The sequence below is a fragment of the Pteronotus mesoamericanus genome, unplaced genomic scaffold (genome assembly GCF_021234165.1).
Source record: "Pteronotus mesoamericanus isolate MK-2021 breed Mesoamerican mustached bat unplaced genomic scaffold, CSHL_Meso_final contig_72, whole genome shotgun sequence".
NCBI lineage: Eukaryota > Metazoa > Chordata > Mammalia > Chiroptera > Mormoopidae > Pteronotus > Pteronotus mesoamericanus.
In genome coordinates, this window is record NW_026555242.1 from 839,205 (window position 1) to 862,233 (window position 23,029).

The 23,029-nt window shown below is 43.9% G+C and overlaps 2 protein-coding genes, 1 non-coding gene and 1 pseudogene across 4 annotated transcripts in view; 2 read left to right on the plus strand and 2 right to left on the minus strand.

Annotated features, from left to right (window-relative positions):
• The window catches only part of SRCAP (Snf2 related CREBBP activator protein), a 35,081-nt gene extending 21,164 nt beyond the window's left edge, over positions 1-13,917 (minus strand). The window contains exons 1-16 of one of the 2 annotated variants that reach the window (XM_054582653.1): positions 13,836-13,917; positions 12,205-12,278; positions 11,345-11,607; positions 9,665-9,916; positions 7,898-8,083; positions 7,528-7,668; positions 5,434-5,656; positions 5,044-5,318; positions 4,099-4,192; positions 3,881-3,970; positions 3,184-3,372; positions 2,765-3,093; positions 2,490-2,667; positions 990-1,126; positions 582-751; positions 274-466 (exon numbers count right to left, since the gene is read on the minus strand). In XM_054582653.1, coding sequence (XP_054438628.1) covers positions 274-466; positions 582-751; positions 990-1,126; positions 2,490-2,667; positions 2,765-3,093; positions 3,184-3,372; positions 3,881-3,970; positions 4,099-4,192; positions 5,044-5,318; positions 5,434-5,656; positions 7,528-7,668; positions 7,898-8,083; positions 9,665-9,916; positions 11,345-11,398 — 2,511 coding nt within the window. In that variant the 5' untranslated portion in view covers positions 11,399-11,607; positions 12,205-12,278; positions 13,836-13,917. Of the gene's footprint in view, positions 1-273; positions 467-581; positions 752-989; positions 1,127-2,489; positions 2,668-2,764; positions 3,094-3,183; positions 3,373-3,880; positions 3,971-4,098; positions 4,193-5,043; positions 5,319-5,433; positions 5,657-7,527; positions 7,669-7,897; positions 8,084-9,664; positions 9,917-11,344; positions 11,608-12,204; positions 12,279-13,699; positions 13,771-13,835 lie in introns of those variants that run through there. The other variant, XM_054582654.1, reaches the window with a different exon arrangement.
• Positions 1-23,029, plus strand: part of BCL7C (BAF chromatin remodeling complex subunit BCL7C) — a 289,889-nt gene that overhangs the window by 160,416 nt on the left and 106,444 nt on the right. The gene's annotated exons all lie outside the window — the stretch shown is intronic.
• LOC129078146 (small nucleolar RNA SNORA30/SNORA37 family) lies at positions 4,262-4,395 on the minus strand. The gene has a single exon (XR_008529934.1). It is a non-coding gene; the product is annotated as a small nucleolar RNA SNORA30/SNORA37 family (small nucleolar RNA).
• On the plus strand, positions 17,106-17,705 carry LOC129078031 (60S ribosomal protein L13a-like; annotated as a pseudogene).

The following is a 23,029-nucleotide window of genomic DNA, read 5'->3' on the forward strand; positions in this document are numbered from 1 at the left end:
GAAAGCCAGGTAAAGAAAAATCCAAGCAGGGACTGATGAGCAATAGCATTCTACTCAGGGACCAAGGACAGAAATGCCATCATTAAAATAAACAAGTAGAACGATGACTAAGATGAGGTCACTCAATTTGGCAATCAGTTGGTCACTAGAATAATGCAGCTTGACAGCTGGGTGATTTCAACCTCTCTCTGCATGAATTTCCTCTCCCTAAGTGTTTCTGCCCTTATGTCCTCACCATTCCCAATACCCCTGACAAACTGTTACAGGCCCTACCTTGTGGAGGCGTTTGACTAGACCTTCATTATACTCTTGGCTGCCCTCAATCATGCCAGTTAGGGGGTTAGAGAACCACTCTTTGAACTCGCGATGAGACTGGAAGACATGGGGCATCAGAAAGTGCATCAAAGACCACAGCTCCATGAGACTGTTCTGCAAGGGAGTTCCTGTCAGGAGCAGGCGTCTCTGGCTGCAAAGACACAGACGGAATTAGTGGGAGGATAGTCAGCCAGTTCTCAACTTTCTGAGCATCCCACCCTTCAGACCAAATCAATCCTTCCATGAATCCCCATCTCCATTTCCACCTGTTGAAGTTAAGCAGTGACTGCCAACGCTGTGACTTGAAGTTCTTGATGTTCTGAGCCTCATCCAGAATGAGATAGCGCCAGTTCTTACGGCGAAAGGCCTGGTGGTCCTGCAGCACCAGCTTGTAAGATGTGATACACACATGGAAGGCATTGGGCTTGGTCCAGCCCTGAGACACCAGAAGAAAGCAGCAGACAGTGGGGTTAAAAGGAAAAAAAAAAAAAAAGGGATAAAAGGAAAACATGCTAAGGTCCTTACGGGACAGAAATCAGGTTGGGAGAAAACAAAGTCCCAGGAACAGAATAGAGCAACATAAAGGAGAGAAAAAGAAACTCATCTGAAGAAAGAGCCTAATAAGAAAATGGGTACTGGGAAAGGGGAGGTGGTGTTCACATGGAGCTGCAAACCTGCCGCTTGAGCTTCCTCTCTTTCTGGGCTCCATAATAAGTGAGGATTTTAAAGCTGGGGCACCAACGCTTCAGCTCCATCTCCCAGTTCAACATCACACTGGTGGGGACAATGATCAAATGGGGACCCCAATTACCTGTTTAGCAAAAGAATGAGAGACGTTTGACATGGTAACTGTAATCAGTACTGTATTGCATATTTGAAAGTCGCTTAGGTCTTGAAAGTTCTCATTAAAAAAATTTTTTTTGTAACATGTATGGTGACAGATTGTTACCTAGGCTAATCGTGGAGATCATTTCTCAGTGAATACAAATATTGAATCATTATGTTGTATACCTGAAACTAGTATCACATGTTAAGACACCTCAATTTAAAAAAAATAAGATACATCATGATTTTAAAGAGAGGCATTAAAAAAAGGACCAAGAGATGGGCCGACTGATGTAGTTTAGTGGGTCAGACATTGTCCTGCAAACTGAAAAGTCGCTGGTTCGATTCTCTGTCAGAGCACATGCCTGGGTTGCAGATCAGGTCCCAGTTGGGCGTGTGTGAGAGGCAACCAATCGATGTTTCTCTCACACATTGATGTCTCTCTCCCTCTCTTCCACTCTCTCCAACAATAAATAAAATCTTTCCAAAAAGATATATTAAAAAATAAAATGTTTACAAAAAAATTTTTTTTCAAAATGAGAAATGGTAAAGAGATATACACGGAAACTGTAGGATTCTTGTTCCTCACAGCTAACCCCAACCAGTCTGTCCTAATGGCCCTTCCTAAGAATCCTAGCACTTATGCTGGCCTCCCTTTATGAGAGGGGACCCAAAAACACCTAGAATTTATCTTCTGGAGGGCGGGCCCCTTGTAGTATTGGCTTTCCCCGAGAGATGAGTGTTCTAAGAACCCATCTGTATCAGTGTGCCAGCTGGCATTGTTGTGAGAGGCTGCGTTCGGCTTCAGTGAATTTTTCTTGGAAGACTTTCAACACGTTTGCCCATTTCATGATGGGTGATTTACAAGCAAACCTGCCCACCATGCCACCATGCTGAGTGTTCAGCAGTTTTGGCATGACTCCTGTGCCCCACCCTCCCTATTCACCCAGTCTTGCCCTGAGCAACTTTTTTGTTTCCCCAGGTGAAAAAGTCCTCAAAGGGAAATGTTTTGCCAATGCGAAAGAGGTGAAACAAAAAAGAGCAGAAGCACTAAAAGGCATCAAAATCGGCGGGTTCAAAAACTTTTGAGCAGTGGAAAAAAATGTCTCCATAGGTATACACCATCAAATGGAGAGTACTTAAAAGGCGACTAAGTTTAAACATGTAGGAATACACAATTTTTTATAAATAAATTCCGGGTTTTTTTGGGGGGGGGGGTCCTCCCTCGTACAGTCACTGACCAAAATGAAAGAAGCTACTAAGACAATCCTACAGCTAGAGTCACCATTAAACAAGCTCCCCAGGGAGTAGGCCAATGACACCCAAAAGGAAGGGCCCTGCCTAGTTACCTTTCTCACAAGCCAAGTGGGCAAGAAGGGAGATGGTCTGGATTGTCTTGCCTAGCCCCATCTCATCAGCAAGAATGCCATTAAGCTTCTTCTCATACATAGTAACCAACCAGTCCAACCCAATGTGTTGGTACTCCCGGAGCTGGCCCCGCAGAAGTAAAGGGATGGGCGTCTTCACCTGGTAGGAAGAGAGATGTTATGGCGAAACGAAGGCATGTTACTGAGAAACAGGAAAATCAAGACATGAGGAAGCAGAAGCTGGGGTCTAGGAATACCTGGGTAGTGGCCAAGGTGTAACCCTTGGGTTGGAGACTTTCAGCTGCTGCAGCGATGTCAGTAATTTCTTTCTTAGGGCCTAGAGTGGTAGCAGGCCCTGGGGTGGGAGGTCCACTGCCCCCATCTGCCTCACTCTGCTCTTCATCCCGGGCAAGCAAGTACTCTACCCCAAAATCATCGTCCTCCTCCTCTTCCTCATCTGCTTGGCTCCGTGACTGGGACTCCTCAGAATCATCCGACTCAGATTCCTCTGATTCTGAACTACCACTTGTTTCTTCCTCCTCTGAATGCTCATCTTCCTCGTCCCCGCTCTGCTCCTCAGCAGAGTCTAAAGCACAACACCAAGACTTAGTGCTCACCATACCTGCTTTTCCAGTGCCTACCCTCCCCAGCTCCTGCCTCATGACCACACATTTACCTGACTGACTGCTGCTATTCTCTTGAGGAGCTTCTTCAGCTTCTGTGGCCCCATCTGGTTCACAGTCAGAGCTGTTAGTGTCAGCCTCATCTTCATCTTCCTGTTCACTACTCCCAGAACCTGGGGCAGAGGCATCAGAGGCATAGGCTCCTGCATACCGCTGTAGTAGCTCCTCCATAGATAGCTCACCTGGAAAAGAAATAAAAGGTAAGTTTCTGGGTGCTTCAGGGAAAGTGAGGAAGAGAAGTCTGAGAGGTGTGAGTTCACTTTACTGAGGTCTCTGTAGGCACTGCTAGGCCCAGGACCAATGGAAGATCCAAAAAAAAAAAAAAAAAAAAAAAAAGGGTTTACTTTCAGCACCAGCTACAAAAGCCAGGCCTTACAACATGGGCTAGAACCACAGACCGTGTTGCCCTCCACCAGGAAGGAAAGTATCAGTCTGATGAACCTCCCTTTAAGGTACAGATAAAACATAACCAATATCCTCTTATAGTAACTCTTCCCTCCATGAACTCTCACAACACTTTGTCCAAAATCCCATCACATTCTATTTATAATTATTCATTTGTAAATCTATCTTTGTCAGTAGAACTGGAGTTGCTCCGGGGGGGGTAAATGTGTCTTATCTCTTTATATCTGCCACTCTGCAGAGGAGACACCAAAGGGAATGATCATTACAATGTCTAGTGAATATCACCTTCTTGAGCCAACTCTCTCAGCTCCATGGCATGATCCACCTCCCCTTCCAGCTGCTCCTCAGCTGCTATGGTATCCTCTTCATCCTCCGCTAGGAAAAAGAATAAAGCAAGATCAATGGGGACAGAGGCACAAGTGGAAGAGGAGAGAATGACTGAAACATTAGATCCAAACTATTCAAGGGTTATAGGGCAACAGGATAAAGAAAAGAGGCCTGACCTTCATCCTCGTTGGCAGTGAACTCTTCATCATCCTCATCTGGATGCCAAGGCTGTTTGTTTCGCTGTGTAACAGAGGAAGGTGAGGTTTTCACCTGTATGTCAAAGGATAAAAAGGAAGAGAGCCTAAGGTTAGAACAACAGGAGAAAGGCTCAATGTTGAATATAATACCATAGAATAGTCTCTCTGTGCCACTGGCACAGTCCCAGAGCAGGGATGTAATCAAGGGTTTTCTTTCAGCACAAGCTACCAAATCCTGACCCAACTGCCTGGGGGAGGACCTGTGAAAAGTGCTAGATAAGAAAAACAGGCTCCCAACACCATTCCCATGCACTCAGACATATGGAGTCCAGAGAACTTGATCCAAAAGAGACTTCAAGGTTACCATCCCAGCTCCAAATCTACAAACCAGTAAGGGGGCATCATGGCCATTACACATAAGTAGCTAAGGCCAGAATACTTATTTTTCAAGGTCACACAATTTAAAGAGCAGAGTACAGCCCTGACTGGTGTGGCTCAGTGAGTTGGGCGTCGTCCTGCAAACTGAAAGGTTGCCAGTTCAATTTCCAATCAGGACACAGACCTAGGTTGCAGGCCAGGTCCCCATTTGGGGGCATACAAGAGGCAACCAATCAGTGTTTTCCTCCCACTTCAATGTTTCTCTTTCTCCTTCCCTTCCCCTATCTCTAAAAATAAATAAAATCTTTAAAATAACAGAGCAGAGTGCAGTACACTTTTCCACTACAGCACCAGAAACCGTCCATCCCAGACTGCAACTTGCCCCAAATGCAGATTCTTCCCTTTCCATCCCCAAATAAGAGCCCCAAAATTACCTTTAACCAGTGAGAACTCCTGAAAACAACCAACCTTATAGACCAGAATTCTGTCCTAGAACCTCTCCCCTGTTCCCACTCTGAGCTCTCCCTCCACCCCTTCTGCCCATACCTTCAGTGCTTGAGAGGGCTCTTCCTCACCATCTTCAGGCCCATCTCGGGTGTCACTATCATGAGATGATGGGGTTCTTGAGGGGCTGGAAGGCCCTCCTAGCAGCTGAGGGGGAAGGGAACGGAGCAGCTCTTCCAGTGGCAGTTCTCCCTCACGTCTAAGCAGCTCAATCTCACGCCTCTGGGTCTCTGCATCATTGCCTTCCTGTTGTTCCTCAACCTCAATCGTCTCCTCATCATCCTCTTCCTCCTCCTCTTGGGGCTGGAAGTCCCCATCTATAGCAGGAGAACAAGGTCACAAAGTCCACGGGCCCCTGCAAGCCACAGGGTGGGTTTTCAGCTCTTGAAAGGGTACATGAGGAAGAGTAGTAGAGCCAAAGAGGACACACACCTTCATCATCCAGCTGGGAAACTGGGGGTGGAGGACTAGAGGCAGCTGAGGAAGAGCCCAGACAAGGGGAGGAGCCAGCTTTGCTGGAGGCTAGAGGCTGGTTGAGGCTCTGAGACAGAAGGTCTGAGTACTTTTCAGTTTGCCCCACAATGAAGTCCAGGTGCAGATCCAGAGCTTTTTTGCGCTTTTCCTCCAGCCGGGACTGTTGCTTGAATTGCACGACCTGCCACAAGCATGATATGGATGGTTTACCAAGATAATCTTTTACTCATGCACTCTTTTATTCAACATTTAGGGAAGCCTTCTCTATGCCTCCCCCTGGAATTAAATGATGTTAGGGTGCTTCTGAGGAAAACACAAAAGGGATGAGAGAGAGAGAGAGAGAGAGAGAGAGAGAGAGAGAAGAGGGGAGGGGAGCCAGCTTAGCTTCAGGTAACAGAAGATATTTGCAAATGTATCTGGAGCTGAATCTTAAAGCCTAAGTAGCTCTTCTCTAAGTGGAAATGAGGAGAAAGCCATTCCCAGCAGCAGAAAGATCCAGTGAATTAATGGCCAGGGATGTCCATAAGACGGACCTGTTTGAAGCCGAAAGGAGGAGAAAAGGAACTGAAAGGACACAAAAGACTGAAGCTAGAAACAGAAACCAGGTAGCACTTGAGAAACAATGATAAGTTTATATATGAACATCTTAATTAATGAGAACTTTGATGGCACAGATAGGTTTTAGAAAAAGCATGTTAAATGCCCTACAAAGGATAGATGGCCTAGAGAAGTAAGTCCAATTAACAATCCCCCCCAAAACGGGCAGGAAACCCGATACACATTTCTCCAAAGAGGACACACTGAGGGCCACTAACCATCAGGGCAGTGCAAATTAAAACCACAATGAGCTATCACCTCACACCTGTCAGAATGGCTATTATCAATATATCAACAAACAAGTGTTGGAGAGGAAGTAAAGAAAAGAGAACCCTTGTGCACTGTTGGGATTGCATATTGGTACAGGCACTATGGAAAACAGTATGGAGGTTTCTTAAAAAATTAAAAATAAAACTACCATATGACCCAGAAATTCCATTTCTAGGGAAGTATCCAAAGAAACCCAAAACATTAATTCGAAAGAACATATGCACCCCTATGATCACTGCAACATTATTTCCAATAGCCACGATACAAAGCAACACAAGTGTCCATTGATAAGACAAATGAATAAAAAAGATGTGGTAATATTACTTGCCCTGGCTGGTGTGGCTCAGTGGATTGAGTACCACTGAACCAAAGGGTCCTCGGTTTGATTCCCAATCAGGGCACACGCCTGGGTTGTGGGACAGGTACCCAGCAGGGGGCATGTGAGAGGCAACCACACATTGATGTTTCTCTCCCTCTCTTTCTCCCTCCCTTCCCCTCTATTTAAAAATAAAATAAATAACATTTAAAAAAAATATTAGGTATAAAAAACGAAATCTTGCCATTTGTGACAACACAGAGAGAATATTAAGTGTTGTCAGACAGAGGAAGACAAATACCACATGATTTCACTTGTATGTGGAATCTAAAAAAACAAAATTAGAAGCAGACTCATAGATACAGAGAACAAACTGAGAGTTGCCAGAAGAGAGGGTCTTAGGGGGCGGGCTGGGTGATAAAGATGAAAGGATTAAGACAGACATATTGCAATTACAAAATAGTCATGGGGCTGCAAGGTAAAGCAAAGAAAATATGGTCGAGAACATTTTAGTAACTATATATGATTGCAAGATGGTGCTAAACTTATCAGGAGATCACTCCATAAGTTATATGGATGTCGGACCACTATGTTGTATGTATATCTGAAACCAATAAAATACTGAATGTCAACTGTAATTGAAAAATGAAAATTTAAAACTATCCCCAAAGGCAGGGCCCATTTTCCACTGTATTTCTTTCTTCTTCGTAACACTTAATGAAAGAAAGGTCCAACACACAACAGAAATGTCATTAGAGTTGCATGAAATTATAATATTCATTCATTCACAAAGTTTTTATCATTCCTACTAATATGCTGCCCACCAACAAAACCCAAGGCATCTACCGTTCCCAATCCCTGCTCCCTACCTTCTCCACATTGCTCCAGAACTGCCTGACATCCTTGGCCATGGTAGAGGCAATTCGGCGCAGTTTGGCCTGCTCCTCCCTCCGGGCCCGTTCCTCTTTCTGCCGCTGCTCCTCATGGTGCCGAATCACCATTCGCACTACCTGTGGAAATGAGGAACCAGCATAAAAGCACTCCGAGGCCAGATCCCAAGTCAAAAGCAAAAAAAAATATTCAAAGCCAGGAAACCTGGAAAGTCAGCTTGCCTCTTGAGGGTATATGCATTAATAAACATCCTACAGTGTTCTGTTTGGTTTCCTTCCAATCAACCCACCTATCGAAAAAAAGCAAACCTAAAAAAGAAATAGAAAGTAGGTCCAATTGAAAACATACCTTACGGGCCACACCCCGTTTCCAACGGCGCTCCTGAGCAAAGTCAGCAGAGAGCCACTGCATCTCCTCACATAGATAGTCCCAGTGGCCTTTGGGGCGGGGTGGCTCAGGAACTTTAGGCAGCCTCTTCAGTGACCAGAAGCCCTCCTTCCGCAGTTCAGCAATCCGAGTCTCAATCTCTGCCTCCTATTGAGGGAGAACTAGGTCAATCAAGTTACCAGACATATACTCCACCTCATGACCCTGGCTGAATTCCTGAGCACTGACTATATACAAAAACTGACTCTGCTGAGTGTTTTAATGCCGGTCTTAAGTCCACATACCAAGTCGACAAGTAAGTATTATACTCTCTTCAGATGAGTGAAAAACAGATCAAGAAGATTATGTGATTCACTTGAGATCACATAGCCAGAAAGTATTAACAAGCTGAGAATTAAAAATGTCTACTGATTCTAAACATCAATTTTCCATTATTTCACACAATCTCCACTCCCCGTGAATATAGGCAAGACTTAGGAAAACATAGCCCAAGGGAACATCCTAGAGAAGCAGGGAGCACGAGATTCTTTACTGACTCTAGATACAATGGTTCTTATCGCTGTAGAATTCTGCTTACACAGTAGTGTGTTCACGTTTAGAAGTATGCTATAAAGCCCAAGTTACACAACCCTGTTTGCCTTCAAAAAGTACTATTTTTAGAAAAGGGTATTTAGGTGAAAATATTAAAAAGTTATACACCAGTGATTATAACCAAAAAATAACATTGTTTCTACATTTATTATACAGGGTGGAACAAAAGTAGGTTTACAATTATGAGTATGTGAAACAGTTTATTACATTATTTTCCATATTAACAACTGTAAACCCACTCCACTTTTGCCCCACCCTGTATTTCATAAGGAAAAAATAAAAGCATTTTAAATTTTTTTCATTTAACAGAGCTGACTTAAAAAACTTAAGACAACTGCCTTCATTATTCTTGTCTCCCTACAAGAACTAATCCAGAGGAAGTAACAGCCAGGGCTGAATCAAGGAACTAAATGGTCTGATGATGAAGAAAATATAAACAACATAGGCATTTAGACCAATGGCTCTCAAATTTTGAGCATTCATCAGAATCATCTAAAGTGCTTTTTAAGACATATTATTGGGCCCTACCCTTTAGTTTTAAATGGAAAAGAGGTACTAAGAATTTGCATTTCTAACAAGTTTCTAGGTGATACTGATGCTGCAGACCCATGGACCACACTTCCCACTGGACAAATAAGCAGAAACCGCTAAGTCTTTTCTTTTTTAAAAAAAAATGTTATTGATCAATCCCTGAGAAAGGGGAAGGGAGGGAGAGAGAGGAAAATGTTCATGTGAGAGAAACATCGATCAGTTGCCTCTTGCACACGCCACGACTGGGTACTGAACCCGCAACCCAGGCATGTGCCCTGTCCAGGAATTGAACACTTGACTTCTTGGTGTTCAGGATAAAGCCCAACCAAGCCATACCAGCTAGGGCAACCAGTATTTCTTAAGAACCTCCCAGCTCTCAAAGAACTTTTATGTCTTTATTTTAAACCTCCTAACAGCCTATAGACTATTACACCACCCCTATTTTACAGAAAAGAAAATGATGAACAGAGTTCAAACGACTTGCTCAAAATCACGCATGTTAAGGTATAACCTATACACGACGAGAAAAGAGATAAAATATCCGTGGAACAATGAGTTAAGGGAAGAAAATTCTCAAGTATCCTCACAAGCCTTCTCCATACATACGTGCTTGGCTTGCTCTGCAATCTCGGCATGGCTCTTTTCCCACTTTGGGCCCTTGTTAGCCAGGTCAGCAACCTGGAGTAAGCTGAGCCCCTCCAGGGACACTGTGGCACCATCTGGGGGCCCTGGAGGTCCATCCAGAGAGGAATCTTGAGCTATATGCTGGGGGGAGATGCCACCTGCCCCACTAGAGGCTGGGGAACTGGATGAGGCAGGGGACACAGGATTGCTGCCTGTCATGCCGTCCGACACCATCTAGAAAAGACGAAAAGGAAAGATAAAATGGATGTTTAGCACTATACCAGGAGTTTAAAATACATTATTTCACAAGAAGAGAATTCTTAAGTAAGGAATCAATCTCATTTTGTAAACACAAATCTTTGGGGCAAGATTTTAATAAGGTGTCCGAGAGAACAGAACCAAGCTTACAGCACAAGTTTGGCATGCAAGAGGAGCTACAGCCTAATAATATTAAAGAATACTATACAGCATTCTTTCTCTTTAAAGATTTTACTTATTTATTTTTAGAGAGAGGAAGGGAGGGAAAAAAAGAGGGAGAGAAACATCAGTGTGTGGTTGCCTCTTGCACGCCCCTCACCAGGGCCCCGGCCCACAACCCAGGCATATGCCCTGATCTGGAACCGAACTGGCGACCCTCTGGTTCACAGGCAGGTACTCAACCCACCGAGCCACACCAGCCAGGGCTCCGGATGCTACATAGTATTCTCTAACAGTGAGGATTCAAGAACACTATAGTCTAAGATTTCAAATTTTAATGAACCTTTTAAGAACCTCAAGGATTTCACTTATGTACACAAATCCCTATTTTCCCCTCCTTTTCTCAGCAAGTATGACAGTCACCTATGCAAAAAATTTGAGCTACCACCAAATTCAAAAGCCCTCAAGAAACAAAAACACAAAAATCACCTAAACTTCTTTATATTCATTACCCATCTTGGTAATTTCCTTTACTGGGGAGGTGTGAGAAGCAGGGGTGGGGGGACAGGTATGGTCACTGTCCTCAAACACCCCTCTATGATTTTACAAGGTCTTGCCCAAGGAATAAGAAGAAGGAAAAAAGTCCTACTTAAATATGGATAGTGAGGAACTCATGAAATTCAGTCCAGCACGCAAGCTTCAGTGTGCCACTCAAATTCCTACTCAGCTAAATGATAAATGAATTTGTCAGCTGCTCAAGCTAATTATAACTATCAAATCCATAACCATCAAAAGCCTACTGTATATAAACCTAGGTCTGTCTAGTATAAAAAGCCATGATTTTCTCCCCTATTCCCTTAACTTTCTTGGTATAAAAAAAGAATTAACACTACACCCCACCCCCGCCACCCGTAACATTTAACTTATTTCAGTTCTGAAAGAAACAGCTATTCTCAAAGCAGTCTTAGAAGCATGTTGTTCCAATCTGCCTTTCCAACCTGGCCTATTCAACCTTTTTACAGGTAATGAGAAGTTTCCATACTCTTTAAGAGATCGATGCTACACTAACATCAAGTACAATATAAGTATCCAACAGGCTTAACAGCTCTTGTGAAGATTCTCTAAACTCAGTACCCAGGTCGCTAGGATCATAAAAATACGACTAAGACCTGCCATGTTTCTTCTGCCTCAGAGCCAGTAGACCAGAAAGCAGAAGCAGAGAAGGAACTCTCTCTACTTTCAAACCTGTGTCTGCAGAACTGGGAGCTGAGGGTGAGCAGGGGAGGGGCTGCTCTGCATGGTCCCACTCCCAGGCTCCTCTTTGGATGCCTGAAGAACGACTGGGTCGTTGTCACCACTGCTGCTGGCCGAGGGGCTGGCGTCCGGCTGCAGGGCATGCTGGGAGCTGGCCTCATTCTGGGCCACAGGCCACCGGGACCCGCCTTCCAGGGCCCGGGGCCCACTAGGGCGTCCCAGCCTCCGCTCAGGTCCACTGGCCTCTGGAGCACCTAAAGTAGGGTAAATGGAGTTGAAATGGGATTTTAAAATATTAAAGAATCTTAAATTGCCAGAGATAACATTAAAAAAAAAAGATAAATGAACAGTGATTATAGTCTGCATTTCTTGAGCATCTACTATGTGTCAGATACTTTTCTTATACTTACTTGATGTAGTCTATACTCTCACACCTACCTTAGGAACCAGGTACTTTTTATGGCATAATAAATGTTTACTTAGTTCCTTCTACATACTGAAGAGTCATGCAAAAACGATCCCTGACCTAAATGGAGCTTACATTCTAATATTTTCTATATTTTACAAATTAGGAAAAAATCAGGATACAAAGAGACCAAATGAGTTGCATAAGATCGAAGTAAGGAAGTGGTAGGAGGGGGACTTAAACCTACATAGCCCAATGCCAAAACGATGGAGGACAAGCTATTCATTGGTAGAGCCAGTGTGATAAGATCTTTATCCACAGTCCCAGTTCTATCGTTACAATGCTATCATACACCCAGAAGCATTAACCTATAACTTCTCTCGTTAAATATCTCAAACATCTCTCCCATTAGCATCAGGACACAAAAAAGTATCTGAACCCTCACCTGTGTGAGCTGAGACCACACCCCCTGTGAAAGTCTGTACTTCCACGGTGCCGCCGTACTGAGGGGAATCACAACTGAAATAAACAGAAGAAAATAGCAGTGAGGGATCAATCCACGTTTACTAGCATCCATCAAAACCTTCTTTACACAAACTTCTGAGGCTCTTATACACATCCAAATCAGTTCAAAGGCTGAAAAAAAGTTACAGCATTAGGAAAACCTCACATTTCAGTCAAATAAAAGCAAATCAAGATTCTGGCTGGTGGAAAGAGCAGTAAAGCAAAAAAAAAAAAAAAAAAGTTTAAAAAGCTTTGGTGTAAAAGGTTCCAACAACTGAATGAAGGACAAATAACAAACAACGAAAAAAAAAAGTCGTATCTAGAACTTCAAAACGGTGCTGGCGGCTGGCAGCCTGCTGTAGGGTAAAACACAGCTACAGGCAAACCCACCCTTCCCCAGGACAGGGCCCCCGACTCCCATACCAACACCAGCAGACACTTCCCCCAAACACAAGAACTACAGCAGGAAACATGAGGGGAATAATCAAATGTGAGGAAGATCGCACAGCACCGAACCGTGGCCCGAAAACCGGCAGGGTTATCCCGCACAAGGCCCGGAAGTGTTTCCCCAGTGTTTAGGGAAATTCCTTAACAACGGCGCTGCCTTTGATTCACTCCCTCCTCCACAAGATTCACACACCACGAGCTCACTGGAATACAAGAAGCTTGCCTGAACTCTTAACCCTAGGCTTCATTAGTGTCTCACCCCTTCCAACAGTGTGACCCAGCATGACCCCTGACCTCTGCCCCAAGTTCCCACTAGCCCTAAGATAGTCCCGCCCTCTCCTAGACTCCCACCCCACCCAACGTGCGCGGCAGAGTGGGGGAGGGGCTGGCGCGTGCGCGGCTGGAGGCGGACTGAGCCGGCTGCGCGCATCGCCCGGGGGCTCCCGCCAGAACCGAAACCCACGCACACAGGGGTCGCAGGGCTGGGTAGCCTGTTCTCCCTGCCCGTCAGGGAGCCATCCCCCCCCACTATCAGTCCGCAAAAAGCTGAGATAAGGAAGGGTTCCAGCCGCCAGGTCCGGGTATCTGACTAGATATGGGGGGCACACGCCCCGAGTACTCATCCCACGCCCCCCTTCCTCTTCCCGCGCGTCCCTGAGGGGGGCTGGGGTAGGTGGGCGGGCAAGAGCACACCTGGGTCCGTCCTCTCAGGGGTCGCTCGCTCGCTGAGGCACGCGTGCGCAGACGGGCGGGAAAGGAGAGGAGACGCGCCCAGGCCTAGCGCTGGCCGGCCTGGCCCCCCTCAACCTGTCTCTCTATGGGCGCGCGCCGACAGCCTCGCGTACCGGCCCCGGGGCCCTGGCCGAGGGTGCGCGCGCAGCACCCCGGGAAGGAGGGAGGGAAGGCGGTGGCGGAATGATGCGCGCGCAGACACCCATCAGGGGAGGGGGAACTGTGGAGCGTCCGCCATCTTGTCTCCCTCTCCTTACCTGCGTCCTCGGGGGCGTACGCACCACCCCCTTCCCGCGGAAGAGGAGGGGGCAGGGCCCCCTCTTGGCCGCCGCCTTGGCGGCCTTTAAATTCCCCTGGGGCCCGCGGCTACTGCCACCGCCTTGCTTCCACTACCTCCTCTTACGCCACAGAGATGCTGGCGGTGAGTGGGAAAAATGAGACAGCAGTCCCAGCGAGCCGCCGCCGCCGCCGCTTCCGAGGCCTCACCAAAATGGCCGCCGCCGTCTCGGCCGCCACCAGCAGCCGCAGCAGCAGCACCACCACCACAGCTATCGCTACCGCCAGCGCGGCCCGTCCTCTCGCGAGAGACGGTAACTGGAGGTTGGGAAAGCGGAGAGGCTCGCGTACTAGCGTACGGCGCAATCCAAAGCGCAAGGAAGGCTGGGAGGTGTAGTCCGCCTGCAGGCTTCGCGTTTCCCGCCCCCCAGCTTACCCTGTGCTACAGATGCTGTCACCGGGGCTGCATTGCGGCTTCCAAGTCGGACCAGTGCCCCCATTTTTAATAGATTACCTAGAAAGCTAAAGCAATTTGTCAGGTATTTTCAGGAAGTTAGCAGTGGAGCCTGGGCTTCCCTTTGCAGTCCACTTTAACATAGATCTGCTTCGTTTTACACAAGGGTGGTATTCCCACTAGCTCCCAAGCACCTGTGCCGTCTGTTCGCCAACTTCTAGGTTAAGAACCCATTTGAGAATCCACACCCTAACCCAAGAATAGAAAATAATAAGTTACTTTCTTCTGAGGCCACTTTGTGCACTGATTATCTCCTTTAATCTCAACAATATTCCATTTTACAAATGAACTGAGGCTAATAGATTAACCAGTGACAGAGCCCAAAGCCAAGATTTATGCCAAACACTCTAAGTCACAAGAATGCTCATACTCTCACAAAAGCCCCTTCTAGGAGCCAGGTTAGGAAGCCCTGGTAAAACCCTCATCTCCTCTTCATCCACTCATGTTAACTCTTCCCTATTCTACTCATAATGTTGATCATTCTCTCCTTGAGTCATTGACTTGAAGTCCTATTTTTCTTACAACAAAAACCTGGGGTTGAAAACTCAAAAGCATAAAAGAGCCAGGAAGAATTGTAAATAGAGTGAAGAGAAGTGAGGAATTTGAAGAACAGGACCTGAAGGAACAGCCACTGCTCAAACCACTGTTCCAGTGACCACATACCTATAGGAATGTGGGCCAAAATACATGTAAGGGTCACATTCAGCTCACCTGCTGCCAGTTTGCTACTTCTGGTCTCTCATGGAACCTCAAGGCACATAGGAGAGACCAGGAGTGGTTTTTTTGATTGAGTAAGTGGATGAATGCTCATCCTTTTAGGCCTAGTTCAAAGTCTTTTTTTTTTTTTTTTTTTTTTTAGTCCAGGATTATATATATGAGATCCCATAATGGAACCATTCTGAGCTTCCAAGAGATCTCCTATCTCTTGGTCTTCCCACACCTTTTCATCCTTTTTCAACTATTCTTCCTTAAAATTTAGCTCAAGGGCCACAACCCCCAAGTGATCTCTATTGACCAACCCCAGGCTGATGTAATACTCCTGGCTCCTAGAGCTTCCTAGGCTTCTTAAAGCACTGATTGAATTGTGTCTGGATTCCTGGTCTGTCCACACCACTCGAAAAAGGATTGTTAACCCTTGAGTGTAGGGACATAGTTTATACATGAAAATTCACTATGCCAGTCTCAGAAAGATTATTCAGGAAATTTCTTAGTGTGAGCTACTTGCCTTATAATACTTTAAAAATTAATGGTATTGGATACATAATCTCAAACTCAAGTCCAAATCTTTCTTCTATTTCCATGACTATCATCCTGGTCCAGTCACCATCACCTCTTGCTTGGATAACTCCTAACAGGGCTTCCCACTTCCACTCCTGTTTCCCTTTACTCCATTATTCATACAGCAACCAATGTCCTTTTCATGTAAGTTAGATCATGTTTCTCTCAAACTTAAAACCTCCAAATAGCATCTTAGTCCACTTAAATCATCACAGGACAGACATGATGATGAACTGAAAAGCCAAACATAGGAGTATATGCGTATGATATCCATTTGTTTAAAGTTCAGGAGCAGGCAAAATTAATTGATGGTGATAACAATCATAGCAATAACTATAAGGTAGAGGAGTTTTACGGGGAAGAGGTACAAAGAGGATACTGAAAATGAATTATATCAAAAGTTGGGAAACTATGGCCCAAAGGGCAAGTCCTGCCCACTACCTGTTTTTGTACAGCCCACAGGCTAAGAATGGTTTTTACATTTTCAAATGATTGGGGAAAAATCAAAATAAGACCAATATTTTGTGATACATGAAAATTATACGCAATTCAAATTTCAGTGTTCATAGCCAAAGGTTTATTGAAACCAAACTGTGTCCATCAGCATCTATGGCTTTTTTCCTGCTTCAATAGCAGAGCTAAGTAGGTACAACAAAACGAGAGGCCCACAAAGCCTGAACTATTTTCTATCTGACACTTTACTGAAAAAGTTTCCTGACCTCTGTTGTATGTTGTAATCTGCATGAGGTTACATCCATGGGTGTGTACAGATGTAAACATTCACTGAGCTGTGCACTTAAAATTTATACCCTTTAAAATGTATATCCTTTATGTACCTTGCAGTATATATTTTATACTTAAATTTTAAAAACAAAATAACTCTACAGGCTATAACCCCGTCTACTTTTTTTACTTCATTTACCTCTTGCTCACTATACTATTCCCACCACGCCCTTCTACAAACCTTTCATCGAGTTCATTTCTGCTGTTTCCAGAGTCTGATCATCTTTGTTGTCTGAATTTTTTTCTCACAGCTAGCTCTCCCTTTTCATGAAAGTCATAGTTCAGACATTGCCTCCTTGGAGAATTTTCCTGATGTTTAATAGCCCTTTCTCTGCCAGTCACTCTATCACATGCTTTCTTCACTTACCTGAAATTATTAACTTCTTTGTATGTTTGTTTATTTTCTATCCCCCTTTCCCCAAAAAAGATAACCTCCCTGAGAATAGGGACATTATCAAAGAGTTTGCAGTGCTTTCTAGAAAACTACTGAATTAATGAAAAACTTTTCAAACAACCTCGTGAAGAAGAGATTGTTGGTTCAATTTTACAAGTAAAATTTTGGTTGAATGAGAAATGATGAGGACTGTATCATCAAGATATCAGTTATTCCCTACTTGAGCTATAGATTTAATGCAATTTCAATCAAAATCTCAGCAAGTTGTTTTGTAGATATCAATGAACTTATTCTAAAGTTGATACAGAGGAGCAAAAGACCTAGAATAGCCAACACAGTACTAAAGGAGAACAAAATTGAAAGACTGACACAATATGACACCAAAACTTATTATAGGTTTCCTAGGCAGCTTCCAAGGATGGTGGAGGGGCAGGTTGTGGTTCTTGGTGGCTGAGGCGCTCTCTTGGGTTGCCTAGGCACCACTGTAGCCCAGCAGTGCTGCTGGGGCTGGAAAGTAGTGGTTATATGCTGTGAGGGCATCAACATTTCTGGCAGTTTCCACAGAGACAGGCTGAAGTACCTGGCCTCTGCCAGCAGATGAACACCAACCCATCCCGTGGCCTTTTTTACCAAGCCCCCAGCTGCACCTTTTGGTGGACTGTGTGAGGAGGCATGCTGCCCAACAAGCCAAACCGAGGCCAGGCCACCTCCAACCACCTCCACGTGTTTGATGGGATACTGCCACCCATCAAGAAAAAGCAAATAATGGTTTCTATCTCCGAGCACCTCAAGGTTGTGCATCTGAAGCCTACATGGAAGTTTGCTTCCCTAGGGCACCTGGACCATGAATGAGGTTGGCTGGAAGTACCAGGCAGTCACAGCCACTCTGGAGGAGAAGACCAAGATCCAATACCAGAAGAAAAAGCAGCTTATGAGGCTATAGAAAAAGGCCAAAAAGAACGTGGAGGACAAAACTGACATGCACAGGGGTCTCAAGACTCATGGACTCTTGGTCTGAGCCCAACAAAGTTGATTGTTAACTCCTCCTGCTTCTTCTGGCCTATCCTTGCTCCGTGGCCACCCTAGGATGTAGGAGACGCCCAGGGGCTGTTGCGCCCTGGACCTTAGAAACTGGGAACACAGAAGAGGCCTTAGTCACTGCTGTTTCAAAGTTTAACTGGCCCTAAGAGCTGTACGGCATAATTTCCCATGACCTATTCATTCATGAGAGTTTTAGGAAATGACAATTGGGACAGCTAGTTAAATTTCAGTATTTACAAGTAAGCTGGAAAACTCAAGTTTAAACTTCCCGCGTAATCAGGTACTATACTCTGCAGCTGTTTAGGATGTGAGTGAACACTTGGGGGCAGGATGAACCTGGTATTGTAGAAGGGGATTACAGATGCATGGACTGGGGCAGCCAGCCACGGAATCACAGGCTTGCCCTTGCACATTCCTGTACCTTGTAATCAGAAATGAATAAATTATTTTTAAAGAATCTATTTATTTATTTTTAGACAGGGGAAGAGAGGGAGAAAGAGGGACAGAAACATCAAGGTATGGTTGCCTCTCATGTGCCCCCTACTGGAGACCTGGCCCACAACCCAGGCATGTGCCCTGACTGGGAATTGAACTGGCAACCCTTTGGTTTGCAGGCCGGAGCTCAATGCACTGAGCCACACCAGCCAGGGCTAATAAGTTATTTTTAAAGAAAAAGAAAAAAGACTACTATAAAGCTCCAGTAATCAAGACAGTGTAATATTGGTGAAAAACTAGACCGATCAAAGGACCAGAGTAAACAGCCCATAAGTAGACCCACATAAGTATAATCAACTGCTCTTTGACAAAAGAAAAAAGAATACAATAGAGCAAAGATAGTCTTCATAACAAATGATGTTGGAACAACTGGACATCCACATGCAAAAAAATTAGACACAGACCTTACACCCATGACAAAAATTAACTCAAAATGGAACACAGACCTAACTGAAAAACAAAGCTATAAAACTTCTATAAGATAACAGGAGGTAGGACAACTATAAGAAAATGGAAGGTAGGACAAGAACCTAAATGACCTTGGATATGACGATGACTTTTTAGATACAGTACTAAAGGCATGATCCATGAAAGAAATTGACAAGCAGGTCTTCATTATTATTTAAAATTTCTGTCTCTGGTTGGTATGGCTTAGTGGACTGAGCATCAGCCTGCAAACCAGAAGGTCACTAATTCGATTCCCAGTTAGGGCATACACCTGGGTTGCAGGCCACGTCCCCAGTTTAGTGTGTGCAAGAGGCAACCAGTCGATGTTTCTCTCACACGTCAATGTTTCCCTCCTTCCTCTGTCTCTAAAAAAAAAAAGAAAAAAAAAAGCCTTTTTTTAAGTCTGTTTTATTGATTATGCTATTACAGTTGTCTCATTTTTTTTCTCCCCTTTATTCTCCTCTGTCTTGCACCCTTCCTCCCACTAGCACTCTCCCTACCTTAGTTCATGTCCCTGGGTCATACATAGAAGTCATTGGCTTCTCCATTTCCTATACTATTCTTAACTATTCCTAATAGTATTCCTATACTATTTCTCTGTCTATTCTGTACTCTGTCTATTCATTTATGCTTCTTAGTCCCTGTACCTTTTTCCCCCATTCTCCCCACTGATAGCCCTCCATGTGATCTCCATTTCTGTGATTCTGTTCCTGTTCTAGTTGTTTGCCTAGTTTGTTTTTTGTTGGGTTTTTTTTTTTTTTGGTTCGGTTATTGATAGTTATGAGTTTGTTGTCATTTTACTGTTCATTTTGATCACCTTCTTTTTCTTAGATAAGTCCCTTTAACATTTCATATAATAAGGGCTTGGTGATGGTAAACTCCTTTAACGTGACTTTATCTGGAAAGCACTTTATCTGCCCTTCCATTCTAAATGATAGCTTTTCTGGACAGAGAAATCTTTGATGTAGGTCCTTGCTTTTCACGACTTTAAAAACTTCTTGCCAGCCCCTTCTTGCCTGCAAGGTTTCTTTTGAGAAATCAGTTGATAGTCTTATGGGGACTCCTTTGTAGGTAACTCTCTCCTTTTCTCTTGCTGCTTTTAAGATTCTCTCCTTATTTTTAATCTTGCATAATTTAATTATGATGTGCCTTGATGTGTGCTTTCTTGGGTTCAACTTCTTCAGGACTCCGTGCTTCCTGGAATCCCTGGAAGTCTATTTCCTTGGCCAGGTTGGGGAAGTTCTCCTTCATTATTTTTTCAAATGAGTTTTCAATTTCTTGCTCTTCCTCTTCTCCTTCTGGCACTCCTAAGGTTCAGATGTTGGAATGTTTAAAGTTGTCCCAGAGGTTCCTAAGCCTCTCCTCATTTTTTTGAATTCTGTCTCTTCATTCTGTTCTGGTTGAATGTTTATTTCCTCCTTCTGCTCCAAATCATTGATTTGAGTCCCAGTTTCCTTCCCTTTACTGTTGGTTCCCTGTATATTTTTCTTTATTTCACTTTGCATAGCCTTCCCTTTTTCCTCCACTTTGTGACCATACTCAACCAATTCAGTGAACATCCATATTACCAATGTTTTGAACTGTGCATCTGATAGGCTGGCTATCTGTTCATCATTTAGTTCTATTTTTGAAGCTTTGATCTGTTCTTTTGGGCCTTTTTTTTTTCTTTGCACACCTGTTACATTGTATGGGGCAGAGCCTTAGGTATTTGCCAGGACAGGGTAATGTACTTTGCTGCATTGTGGGGCTGTATGTCGAGGAGGGATCAGAGAGGGAACAATGCCACTTGCTCGACTCTTGGCCAGTTTTCAGTCACTTCCACTGCTACCCATAAGCAAATCGGGCTCTTCTGGTGCTGATTTCCAGGTGGGTGGATTTGCATACATTCTAGGACCTTGTGGGTCTCTCTAACAAACTCTTGTGGGGCTGGGAGTTTCTCCAGCTGGTGCAACCCCCGTAGATTTTTACAGCCAGAGGTTTGAGGCTTTAGTTCCCTGCGCTGGAACCCTGGGTTGTGTAGTCTGTCTCGTTCCCCAGTTCTTGGTTTATCCGCATGCAAATGTGGGACCGCCAGCCGCCATCTCACCCACCCAGCCCTCCAACTGCAGCCTTGCCATGCTTCCTCTCCGCCATGGCTGCCCTTCTCCACCCCTCCTACTGGTCTGGATGAATGTTTCTTCTTCAGCTCCTTGGTTGTTGGACTTCTATACAGTTTGATTTTCTGGCAGTTCTAGTTATTTTTTTTGTGTGTAAATTTGTTTTTGTCCTTCTTTTGGTTGTGTGAGGAGGCAAAATGTATCTACCCATACCTCCATCTTGACCGGAAGTCTCAAAATCTTTAAGAAACAAACTTTAAAACTTCTGCTCTGTGAAAGACAATGTCAAGAAAATGAGAAGACAAGCCACAGACTAGACTAAGAAACAATATTTGCAAGAGACATATCTGATAAAGGACTTATCCAAAATACACGTACAAGGGGTGACCCCCTCCAAAACCCAGAATTTATTTATAAAATAAATAAACTTATTTATTTGGTAAATGAATAAACTTATTTGGTAAATGAGTAAACTTATTTATTTATTCTTACATGTTTAAACTTCAGTCACCTTCAAAGTACTTTCCATTTGATGCAATACATCGTTCAAGACTTTCTTCCACAGCTCAAAACAGTTTTCAACTTGTCGATTTTGATGCCTTTTAGTGCTTTTGCCATTTTTGTTTGTTTGTTTCACCTCTTTCACATCCGCAAAATGTTTCCCCTTGAGGACTTTTTTTATCCGGGGAAACAAACAAACAAACAAACAAAAATTGCTCAGAGCGAGATTGGGTGAATAGGGGGGTGGGGCATGGAGAGGCAAGCTGGTGTTGATCAAAAACTGCTGAACACTCAGTGAGGTGTGGGCAGGTGCTCTCGTAAATCACTCACCAAGAAATGGGCACACACATTGTTAGAGTCTTCAAAAAACTTCACTGAAGCCAAATGCAGCCTCTTACAATGCCAGCTAGTACACTGATAAAGATGGGTTCCTAGAACACTCACATATTGGCGGGAGCCTATACTGAAAGGGGCCCACCCTCCAGAAGATAATTCTGGATTTTTTTGAGGGGAGTCTCCCCTTGTACAAAAAACTCTTAAAACTCAACAATAATGCCCTGGCTGGTGTGGCTCAGTTGGTTGGAGTGTTGTCCCATAACCGAAAGGTTGCTGGTTCAATTCCTGGTCAGTGCACATACCTAGCTTGCACATCCCCCATCCTGGCACATAGGACCCCTACTCTGGGTGTGTGTGGGAGGCAGCCAATCGGTGATTCTCTCACATCAATGTTTCTCTCCCTTTCTTGCTCTCTCTAAAAGCAATGAAAAAACCCATCAACAATAAGAAAACAAGCCAATTAAAAACGAGCCAAAGATCCTAACAAACAAAAGAGATACAGATGGCAAATATGCATATAAAAAGATGCTCAACATCACATGTTATCAGGGAAATGCAAATAGAAATAACAATGAGACACCACTACATACCTATCTGAATGGCCAAAATCCAGAATACTGACTGCCAAATACGAAGATGTGGAGCAATAAGAACTCTAATTCATAGCTGGTAGGAATGCAAAATAGTGCAGCCACTTTGAAGACAGTTTGGTAGTTTCTTATAGGAGCAAACATACTCTTAATATAGGAAGCAGCAATTATACTCCTTTTAACACCAACGGAGTTGAAAACTTAGGCCCACCCAAAAACTGCACACAGATGTTTATAGCAGTTTTACTCATGATTGCTAAAACCTGGAAGCCACCAATATGTCTTTCAGTATATGGATAAATAAATAAGCTGTGGTATATATCTGATAAGGGGTTAATATCCAAAATACATAAAAGACACATGCAACTCTATAGCAAAAATAAATAAATAAAAACCCAAATAACCCACTTTAAAAAATGGGCAAAGGACCTGAACAGACATTTTTTCAAAGAAGGCATATGAAAGGATAACATGAAAAGATGCTCAACACCATTAGTGATTAGGGAAATGCAAATTAAAACAAGAATGATGCCCTTGTTGGGTAGCTCAGTTGATTACAGCATTGTCCCAATACACCAAGGCTGCAGGTTTTATGCCAGGTCAGGGCACATATAAGGATTAACCCTTCCTCTCTCTCTTTCTCTAAAATCAATAAATTTTTAAAAAATTACCTAATAAAAGCTAGAATGAGATATCACCTCACACCTATTAAAATGGCTGTTATTAAAAAGATAAGATATTATACAGAGAGAATACTAAAGATTCCACCAAAAACTATTACAATAAATGAATTCAGTAAAGTAGCAGAATACACAATTAATATTCAGAAATCTGTT